Source organism: Triticum dicoccoides, chromosome 3B (assembly GCF_002162155.2).
Source record: "Triticum dicoccoides isolate Atlit2015 ecotype Zavitan chromosome 3B, WEW_v2.0, whole genome shotgun sequence".
NCBI classification, from domain to species: Eukaryota; Viridiplantae; Streptophyta; class Magnoliopsida; order Poales; family Poaceae; genus Triticum; species Triticum dicoccoides.
In genome coordinates this window covers 696,503,722-696,514,861 of record NC_041385.1, presented here as the reverse complement: position 1 = coordinate 696,514,861, position 11,140 = coordinate 696,503,722, and the positions used below count along the sequence as shown (strand labels likewise).

At 45.3% G+C, this 11,140-nt stretch overlaps 1 protein-coding gene across 1 annotated transcript; it reads right to left on the bottom strand.

Moving 5' to 3' along the window:
* Positions 1 to 7,148: 7,148 nt before the first annotated feature.
* LOC119277942 (UPF0301 protein Plut_0637-like) lies at positions 7,149 to 10,017 on the bottom strand. Its single transcript, XM_037559291.1, has 3 exons — positions 9,740 to 10,017; positions 8,957 to 9,108; positions 7,149 to 8,048 (listed from the first exon to the last, which is right to left on the bottom strand). Exons 1-3 carry the CDS (start codon positions 9,957 to 9,959, stop codon positions 7,371 to 7,373), a joined length of 1,050 nt encoding a protein of 349 aa, XP_037415188.1. The 5' UTR covers positions 9,960 to 10,017; the 3' UTR covers positions 7,149 to 7,370.
* Between the last annotated feature and the right edge of the window lie 1,123 nt (positions 10,018 to 11,140).

Sequence of the window (11,140 nt, the reverse complement as noted above, 5' to 3'; positions counted from 1 at the left end):
CGAAGAAAAGTTGCATACTTCTTCAGAGAATTCGATTGTTCAAATTCCTCAACTAAAGAACATGGCAGACGGTAAGAAGCCACAGAAAGGAGGAAAGAGGCCTGAGGTCATGACTGCGTTTGAAATACCTGAGGACATCTATGCTGACTATTGCACACCTGATGAGGCTAAGTTCGGAAAGGAAAAGAAAAATCAGCGCAAGGTGCGCATACAGAGGATTGAAAGGAGATGGGCAAGAGAATGAAGGGAGTACAAGTATGTTACTCCAAAGTATATGAAGAAATTCGCACTAAATCCTCCATGCCCAAGAGCTCCATTGGCACCTGGCCAAGAAGTTGACCCCACCAGCATCAAGCGTGGTGAGGACTTTCCTGAAGAATGGGCCAAGCGCCAAGCCAAGTTGGCGAGACAAGCCAAAGAAGTAGTGAGGAAATTCAATGAAGACTCTGCTACTGCTGCTGCCACTGAGGCCTCTGTCAAGCCTAGAAAATCAATGCCAAAGAAGCCCGCTCACAAGCCAAGTGCTTCACCAACTATGCCCTCACGGTCAAGTTCCTCAGCAATGCCCTCATGGCCAGATTCTTCAAAGCCCTCACGGCCAGTTCCTCATGCTGCTCCTGCTCCTCCAAAGTCCTCGGCTCCTCCCCCAAAGTCCTCAGCTGCTCCGGCAAGGTCCTCAACACCTGTACATCTAGCCACGTGCCAAAGGACTGCAGGCATCTCTATTGCCTCTGGTGTCTCAGCGAGTTCCTCAGCTGCACCAAACTCTTCATCAGGCCCCACTCTGCTGAAGACAAAGGCAACGGCTGGTCGAGGTCCTCGGCCAAGTCCGAAGAAGAAACAGGTTGTTTTCCAAGTGCCATCTGACGATGAAGCTGATGATGATGAGCTTGCAGAAATCATCAGAGACAGACAAGAAAGGGCCGCTAGAGCCAAAGGCATAAATGTGCCACTGCTTTTGGATCCAAGGGCGATCCTCGATTACATTGATCTCTGGCACAAGGACCCAAACACTCCTATGCCTGATTTTCATTTGACTCCTGGCCAAAGTCACATGCTGACCCATTTCATCACTGAAGAGAAATGGAAATTTGAGAAGGCCAGACAGATCAAGAAGGCTCAGTACAAGAAGGAAAAGTTTCTGAAGAATAACATTCTTTCTATGACCACTGACGATCTTATGAAGATCCAAGCTGAAATCAAAGTCCTCAGCGATGATTTCAATGCTTATTATGCTGATTGGCAAGGAGCCAAAGTCAGGTTTGTGAAACTGACTAAGAAATTCACAAATGTTGCAGCCCCATCGCAACAAGAAGTTCCTCAAGCTGAAGCTTCTGCTCAGCAAACTGAAGAACATGCCAGCACCGCTGATGACTTTCAGGCTGCTGATGAAAATGCTAGTTTCAGGGCTGATGACTCCATTCCAGCCGCTGAAGAAATTGCCAGAGCATCCACTAGTGGTGCGCCTGAAGAAAATGAAGAAGTCAGGGCAACTGCATCAGTTGCGCCTGAAGAAAGTCAACCAGATTCCTCAGCTCCTCCTGCGCCTATACCAACTCCTATCCTTCCATCTGCATCAGATGTGAGGAAGACCAAGGCTGCTGAGCGAGCTGCAGTGAAGAAAAGGAAAGCATCAGATGCTTCAGATTCTTCAGCTCCGAAGAAAATGAAGCCTATGACCAGCTCGTTTGAAAATCTGATTGATGTTGTTCCGATTTCCACCATGCCATCAAAGGACCTTGTTCCTTTTGGTGAAGAATATGTGATCCCCAGCGGATCTGATAAAGAAAATCATTCTGCTGCTTCGTCAGAGCAGATTGATGAAGAAATTGAAGTGGATGCGATCCCTTCAACGCCTGTTGTTTCCTCGTCAATGCCTCAGTTCACAGCTGAAGAGGCTGGCGTTGAAGAAATTGAAGATGAAGACGTGGATATTGGGTGCACTACGCCAGTAATGAATGATGACTTTTGGGAAAGTTAGCACCCTCCACTCTTCACCCCGTTACAACAAATACCTCAGTCCCCTACACCAACCGTTCAAATGGGCTCTGAAGAAACTCATCCCACCTCATTTGTGCTGATCCTTTGAACACACAGACTGCCACTAAAGAGGAACCAGAAATTCCTCAGCCTGAAGAACCTGAGATTGCGATTCCTGAGGTAGTGATGCAACTCACTGACACTCCTCTGCCAAAGCCAACGGATCCCTTCTCACGCAAGCAAAAGTTCAAGGCTGAAGATTTCTTTAGCGAGCATGTTTTCTTCACTGATTACAACCCTTATGATTCTACTCGCATAAGGAAGAGGCGTTTTTGGACTGCTAGTCAAGCCAATTTCTATTCCTCTGTGCTATTCAACAAAGACAAAGTCTTCGATCATGCACACATTACTCACGTGGACATGAAATCTCTGCCGGGCTTCGAGCTAGTCCTCAGTGTTCTTCACGATGCTGGATTGCTGAATTTCTGCACTGACATCTGTGATTGGAATGAAGAACTCATTCTTCAATTCTATGCGACGCTGCACATCACAGGAAATTCTGAAGATGTAAACTCATGGGTGCTGGACTGGATGTCAGAAAATACTCACTACAAGGCACCAGCAACTGAATTGCTTCATGCCCTCCCACTCAGTCCTCCCCTTGAAGGTGCTCGTTGCATCTACAACGAACCTGAGCTTACAAATCATTACATGCAAGTGCTGATGAAGCCTTTGAAGCCAGGGCAGGCCCCTCGAACCAAATTCCTCGTCAAGGAATTATTATATGTGCCACGGACTGTCTATCGCATTCTAACGAAGACAATGATTCTTATCAAAGGCCACGACTCAAATGATGAAGAAGTTGTTGGAATCATGAAGAATATGCTTTTCAATACCATTCATGGCGTTCCCAACTTCCATGATTTCTTCATGAGGACTTTGGTGAATATTGCTATGTCACCATTTGAGCTGAAGCCTTATGCACCATGGATTATGAGGTTCATCAGGACAAGGTCTTCACTCAATTACAAGGCTGATACTCTGAACCACGGCAGCTACTTGCCTCCAATTGAAGTCCTCAAACGGACATTTTTCTCAGCTGATGAGAAAGGCAAGGCAACTGCTGTGATAGATGAAGGCATTCGTCCATTGGATGGTCAATTTCGCAAGGCTGCATCCTACTCCACCAATGATGACTTTGCCACACATGACTCTGCCACCAACATCTCTGCCAAGCAAATTCCTCAAGCCACAGCACCCAGGGTGATGATTGATCGTGAGTTACTCCTGAGCCTTCATTAGAAAGTTGATCGCAATCATAAATGGGTCAAGCGTCAGTTTGGTTCAATTCTTCACAACATGACCTCAACACACAATGCAGTGAAGAAAAACCACTACTACCTCCATGAAACCTTCAACCGTACCTGGGCTGTCCTATCTCATGTCTACAGTGCAGAAGATATGAAGAGAATGGGTCTCAAGGAAGAATTTGACTGGTCTGCACCTCCACCGAAGAAATTCAAGAAGGTCAAGGTTCCTTCCTTGGTGGACAGCTCCTATTCTTCATTGCGCGACAATAATGAAAATGAAGACTTGGACGACACTGCGGCAAACCCTACTACGACAACCGACCCCGACAACGCTGACGCTCCTCCATCACCTTGATATTCTTCAGGGGTGTTAGTCCTCAGTTTCGATCCTTTTGGTCATTCGATGACAAAGGGGGAGAAATTTGAGTTAGTCTTCAAGCGGGTCTATTATATGGGCGTTTTTTTTGCTAAGTTACAACTCTCGCTCTTCTGAAACTTTTATTGGATCAAGTTGTAATCTTAAACCCGATGGTGCTCTGATACTCTTGATGTGTTCCTATGCATGCTTATTCTTTGTAATATGTTAATACACGCATGCTGAATTACATCAGTCACCATATTTCATCATGCATTTCAAATTCTTCATATTATATGTAGAATGTGTGTATGAATTACAAGATATAGGGGGAGATCTCCATGATTCAACTCTTCAAATGTGCATTGCCTCAAAAGCAAATTCCTCACTATGCACATCTTTAGGGAGAGTTCTTCTATATCTTGCAATCAAATTCCTCAATATCAGTACTTACACTTCATATGTTTATCCCCATGGAAAACTTAACCTATATTGTCATCAATCACCAAAAAGAGAGAGAGATTGTAAGTGCATCTAGTGCCCCTTAGTGATTTTGGTGAATTGAAGACTTATAGGTTAAGGGGCTAATGTGTTTATGAGTGTACACAGGTCTATAAGTCTATGAGGAGTTTGATATTTACAGAGAAAGTCGACCCCTAAAAATGAAGTTCTTCGACTGAAGACTTTGATATTCTGAAGACTTTCTGAAGACTTTGAAAGTGAAGAAATTGGTGTGACATTGAAGACTTGGTATTCATTTGAGAAACATGAAGCGTGAAGACTTTTGTTTTCGTTGTTTCGTTTTCTCTTTCTTGAGTCATAGGAAACACCATACTGTTAAAGGGGGTCGAGGAAATACTAAGGAAAAATTTCCATGTGATGCTCAACTCAAAATCCTACACCTACCAATCCCTTCGAGTGAAGCCTTTGGAAATCTCATACAGTTCAGTCAATTTCTTCAATGACAGAGACGAAGTTCTTCTGCTCGCTGAGGAATTTGTTCTGACTGAGGAGTTAGGAATTCACCAGTGCGGATTGCCTACACAGTGAGGAACATGATAGCCCTGAGGAATTTGAGAGTCAAATTTCCGACCGTTGCTGTGCTGCGCGCCAGCTGTCCCAAAATATCTTATCCACCTAACGGCCATATCATTGAAGGGCATTTATGTCTTATCATGTCGGGCTGCTCCCTAGGCTATAAATAGCCACCCCCTACAACCACTAGTTGGTTGGCTGCTCCGAGAGAAACTGACACTTGTCATTTGAGAGCATCCCATCCTCCGAGGACTTTGAGCGAAAATCATCGAGTGAGGAAAAACCCAAACCCAAACACCTACAAACCCAAAGTGATTGAGCATCACTTAAGAGATTGATCCTGTGTGGATCCGACGCTTGTTACCTTTGAAGACTGTGCTTCTTCCAGACGGTTAGGCGTCATGGTCTAGAGCATCCAAGAGGAATTGTGGATCGCCGAGTGACCGAGTCTGTGAAGGTTTGGAAGTCGGCTGAAGACTTGCCATGAGTGATTGGACGAGGTCTGTGTGACCTTAGAGAATACGGTGAGGACTTGGTGTCCTGAGCTGCATGCTCAGCGACTAGGTGTCCGGGGCTGTGTGTCCTCGAGTTTAAATACTCAACCGCTCCAACCAGACGTACAACTGAGACAACAGTTGGAACTGGTCTACCAAATCATTGTCTTCACCAACCTTACTGGTTCTATTTCCTCAACTCTTTCATTTCCTCATTACTGTGTTGAGTGATTGTTCATATCTGTGTTTGAAGACTTTGACTGAAGACTTTCTCAATTTCCTCAGTTTAATTTCTTCAGTCTGTTTGTCTTCATCTTGTGTTATCCTGTGATTACGCTTTCTGTACTCTGTGCTTGTCTTCATTTCATCATGATGACTATGTCTGTATTCTGTTATGCTTACTTCTGAGTACTTATTCCGCTGCAAGTAGTTCTTCGCTAAGGAATTTCCTCACCGGCAAATTCCTCAGTGAAGAATTCATAAAAATCGCCTATTCACCCCCCCCTCTAGTCGATATAACGCACTTTCACTTTGAAGCAGAGATGTAGTCCTGCAGAACATCTTTTGAAGAACGCACGTATATGAGTCTGATTGTTAAACGTCGCAATCTATGAGAGTAGGGTTATCTCTAGTAAACTCATGAAAGGTCTCGGAGTATGACGCATAAACTCCACCCGCGGGGAAGACCCACGGTAGCCATGTATCGGTCAAGGCTTTATGTGAAGCTAGATTCGCAGAAAAGTTCAAGGCCCAGTCCACTGTTCAACTTGCTTACTAATGTAGCATAGAGTTCTAGGTGGAAGTTCAACTTAACGGTCTCCACTGCAGTACCGGTATATAAAACAGTGTTTTGGAACCAAGGCAAACTTTGTGTGCCTCTGGGATCCGGTGGGGGTTTGCTGGATTTTTTGTCTATTTGGGCCTAGCCCAATAGCAGTTTCAGAAATTCCTAATAAATCCTAGAAGTCCACGCAGGCCATTCGTGCAAGGCAAGAGGTGGAACTAAAGTCTAGTCCCACATTGCTAGTTTAGAGGGAGTTGGACCTCTTTATAAGGGAGGTTCTTTCCCCACTTGTATGAGCATGAGAACAAGAGGGACATCCACGCGCGCTCCTCATCCGTCGCCCGCCTCACCACGCCTCGTCACGACGCGCCGCGGGTTGCGGGAATGAACCGATGTCTAAATTTTTGCCACGCACTACGGGTATACGAAAGGTCACTCGAGAGTTGAGAAGTTTTGCTGTAGTGGATATTGAATACGAACATTGCACCCTTCGGCTGCTACCTGTTCATTTCATCTCTCTCGTTCCCTTCAGCTCCCGGCGCAGCCTTTCGCCTCCTTCTCTTGCACCTATAAAAGGGAGGTCGCTCCTCAGAGAGACGCATCGGAACTACTTCCTCCTCTCGCCACCGGTTCCTGAGCATTGCGCTGCTGCTACGATCTTCCCCATCCCGGCTTGCGGCATGCACCGCAGGTCGGGACAGTAGGCCTCCGAAACCGCACCTTTTGAGTTCTGTACGGGAGAAGGGTGATAAGGTTTTTGGGGAGCGCTCTGCGCGACTACTGACTCCACTCCTTCGTCACGGACTCCGACGACTACTTCCCCGGCGACGACTTCTTCCCCGATGTCGACAACCTCCTCGACGACATGGCTGACGAGGACACCGACCCCAACTCCAGTGCTACCGCTACTACTGTTGTCCCGTATGTGTTCTTACTCCTTCTGTTAGAGGTCATGTTCTTACTCCTTCTGTTAGAGGTCATGTCACAGTTCCTTGCTCTACTATTTGCCCTACATATGTTAGACTCTACTTCATATATGCTGCTTGCCCTAAATATATTTGCCTACAGTTCATATGTGAAGATGATATTTACCTTCTCTCTGTCAGATTGCATGACTTGCTTTATCTCTCCTATTTTAGTCATGCTTTATTCAGTATTTCGGTTAATAAAATCATATGGCAAATTGCTCATATTTCCAACGTATACCCTTCTTATCTCGGCCAGAAAAATCTAAAAAAAATTGTACACCCACCAACAGCAAACGTATTATTGATCATAGCGCCACGAAAACAAAAGCAGTCTCCGCACGTGACGAACAGGACAGTGACCTGACGAGATTACTCAAATTATGTACAAATCGAACAACAACAGAGTTTGCTGCAAACCGTGCCTGAGCCGCAACATAGCCGACTTCACGCGCCATCTTCCTTCGGTTTCTGGCTCAGCTCCGCGTACTGGCCTCCCATCAGCTGCAGCACCTCGCTCCAAAGGCACGAAGGGTCCGTCGTCACCGCGTCGGTGATCAGGCCCGAGCTGCAGGAGGTGACAACCCAGTACCCCGCGTCGATCTCGCTCAGCAGCTGATCGTGGTCCCAGGCGGAGTACCCGACGTAGAACTTGAGGTCCTCGGGGTTGAGCGCGTCGTTCTTCATCAGGTGACCGACCTTCTGCAGGTCCGTTCTGAAACCGAAGCAGACGCCCGGGGCCACCTCCTCGAACCCCTTGATGGGCCTGCCCTCGTTGGTCCTCATCAGGAATATGCTCATGTCGACGGGGCCTCCGAAGAAGAGGGAGCAGTCGCCGAAAGGCGTCGCCTGGTCGCGGAAGGATGGGTTCACGTGTTTCATCTTCGTGTAGAGTGGCCGGTTCAGGATGACGCCGAATGGACCGTCGTAGGCGTCTCTTGAACCTAGTTTGAGGAGGAGGATGACGGTTCTTTCGAAGGTACCGTTCCCGTCAAGCTCTTCCGTGGCGACCAGCACACAGCCAGACTCTGGCGCAGAAATAGAATGGGCCCATTTCCGAGGAAGACAGTGTACTGGTCCATCGAATGATGTCTGTGGTAGTGTATTTACATCGACTGCTTGCTCCTGGTTTTAAGACATGATGAAGAATTAATTAGAAACAAATATTACAGGGGGAAGACTGAGAAGAGATTAGATAAACTAAATCAGCACTAAGTAGCAGGCAGACACAGAACAAATTACGTATTTTATGTACAGTTACGACAAAACGGAAGAATTTCAGGACAAGCAAAAAGGTAAATAAGGCAATTCTTCTGTAGAAATAGCACACTGACAATCTTGTTGCTGCATAGAAATGCTCTAGCCTTTTGGTGTTTAAAGGTGAAAAAATTAGACTCCTCTATTATACTGCCAGGAAGCAGGAATGGAGTTAAAAGAAGATTCGTAGTGAGAACCTTGAAGAAATAAAATGTCAGCGCGTGTTACATACTCTGACATAGTTGAGAGTGCAATCTCAAAGTTGGAGGAACATTGACGTACTTACTGGAGTAGGTCATAGTTGAGAGCGTAATCTCAAAGTCCTCCAGAAAAAAGAAAAAATGAGAAAATTTTCAACTAGGATCAGAAGTTGACTCTAGAATACTTCGAACAAAACGTGTGATATGGACAATCCAATACACTTAGCTTTTCTTAAGTTTCCAAGTTCTCATGGAGCTCTTCTCCAGTATGATGTTGGGTGAACACACAGGCTAACTGAACCTACACAAGTGCATTCTCTCTGATATGATGCCAACTAATAATATAATGAAGAAAAATATATTTCCAGCAATTCAGTCAAGGCTATGCCAGTTAAGCCACTACTAAATAATCACTTAAAAGGACCATACATAATATCTAGCACGAACGGTTCATAAAGCTAGATCATGTACTTTGCAAATACTGAGTTCTACAAGATAATGGAGAAAATTTTTCAGAATAAATAAATAATGGAGGGCGACAGTTGGAATAAACTAGTCCAAAAGGATTGGACTTACCGACTTTGGAATCACAAAGCTTGCTCTCACATCTCGCCAATATGACAGGTTGCTTGGTACATACATCGTGTCACTGGATTTCAGTTCCCCGTGATTTTGGCTTACTGCATCGGCATCATCATCTCCAATGGGAGTAGATGCATCACCCTTTCCTGCATTGAGAAACCATCAATTTCAATAGATCCTTTATCAACACAGTTTAGTTCGTTGCATAGATATTGTAATATTGCATTACATATACCTACAACTGAATAAACACATCAAACCAACCATACTATGCTGATTCAACAATTCACATCTAAGCAAAGCGCGGCTGGGAAAATAAGATTATCGAACAACCATAAGTCCGCTATCTCTCAATCCAAAGCACTCCAGTAAACAAGCTATTAGTATGAGTTTTTAATCACAGACTGCACCGGAAGCGTTTGAACCCCATAAGCTTATCCGCCATCGCAGCAAGAACCTCACCTAGACAGCCAGGCATAAGTGATTCATCATTCTATTACTGTCACCAATTTCTCCAGTGTTTCACTGTTACTAACACCGACCGACCCCTGACGCCAATACGACACGTTCCTATATCGACACTTCCATGGCCCAACCGTAACGATCACGGAAAGGGGAACCAGAATCGCGCAAAGTGACGCGGTCGTATCACCTCGACCCGCATCGAATCGACAAAAAGGTTTGTCCATCTCCCGCATAGAGTCCGTGCAGAGATCCCCACCTTTCCACTAGAATCAAAGGAACAGAGCATGTAACCTCGTAGTAGAAGAATTTTACCGGAAGAGGAGGGCTTGCTCTTGGGGTCGTCCCCGTCGCGGCCGCTCCTGCTCTTCTTCCCCGACGCGCTCACCGCCAGCTTGGGCCACCGCGCCGGCTGCCGCCTCCTCCCGATCTCCCCGGCGGGGAGGGGCGCCCAGGTCGCCGGCGGGTGGCGCCTCGGCCGCGGCGCGAGGAAGGAGGGCCCGGCGGCCTTCAAGTTGAGGGCCCGCATGTCCATGGTCGCGGGGTCGGGTGGGTTGCTAATGCTCGGGCCTTGGGGTCCGTCGGAGCGGAAATATTTAGATCGCGAGAAAGAGAGTGCTCGAGGGCGGAGCTTAACTGGGGGGCTCGACCGTGGGTCCCTGGTGACAGCGAGGGTGGTTGCTTATATAGTTTGGGTCCCAGGACGATAAGTGCATGGATACTGAAATACAGTAGTACTGGAATGTGGCTCTCTCTTCCATTAATAAGCAGGTGGTTCAACAGGAATCGGATGAAACGACGCTGTTATGTCTTAGTAGTACCAATTTTTCGAGTACTAATAGAAACAGTGGACTTGAAAAGAAATGAGCTTAAGTATAAGCACTTTATGTAGCTCGATCCAGAAATAAGGTTGCGCGGTTTTAGCTCGATATCGTATAAGTATATTAAACAACCTTCATCTCTATTACAAAGAATTAGGATCATTTATTGCCATATATATTGTGTATGATTCTTTTCTCTTCATTTAGCAACCATGTAAATTATGCGTGGACAAAATTTAGCCTCAATTTGATACATGGCCGGCCATGCGTTGAATATCTTGTAGTTTTGGCCAAAGTTTGAGAGCAGACTTGCCTTCATTTTCTTCTCTTGCTAGTACTCCCTCTGTAAAAAGACATAAGAGCCAAAACGGCCCTTCCCATTTAGATCACTATTTTAATAATCTAAATACACTTATATTTCTTTACGGAAGGAGTACTTGCTAGCTCATCCACAATCTCTTGTTATTAAATACTATTCCCTTTGTTTGTATATCGGTTACATATAGATGCTTCTCGCAAAAAGAAAGATATTACATACGGATGTATATAGACATATATATATAGAAATACTTTAGAATATAGATTCATTCATTTTGCTTTGTATGTAGTTCATGTTGTAATCTCTAAAATAACTTCTATTTAGAAACGGAGATAGTAGTCTTCAGTCGAGAAAGAAGAAGTCAAATTTTATAGAGATTTTTTATGTTGTGGCTTATCTTGTTTTAAGTTTATCTTAAATTATTTCAAAACTTATCTTATTTAGCTCGAAACCAGCTCGAGATCGTTACAAGTTGAGCACGAGTCACTTTCTACAGCTAGACCTTTAGCATCAGTAATTCTGAGCTCACTCGAATTCTAGTATAAGTTGACTGAGCCTAGTCCAACTCGCTCGAAT

What these genes read in the sequence shown, in the direction of transcription:
- LOC119277942 (XM_037559291.1), bottom strand. Translation starts at nt 9,959, where the DNA reads ATGGACATGCGGGCCCTCAACTTGAAGGCCGCCGGGCCCTCCTTCCTC. An exon ending in GAGCAAGCCCTCCTCTTCCG is followed by an intron (nt 9,109 to 9,739) that starts GTAAAATTCTTC and finishes TTCTCAATGCAG; the next exon opens with GAAAGGGTGATGCATCTACT. An exon ending in GCTTTGTGATTCCAAAGTCG is followed by an intron (nt 8,049 to 8,956) that starts GTAAGTCCAATC and finishes TCTTAAAACCAG; the next exon opens with GAGCAAGCAGTCGATGTAAA.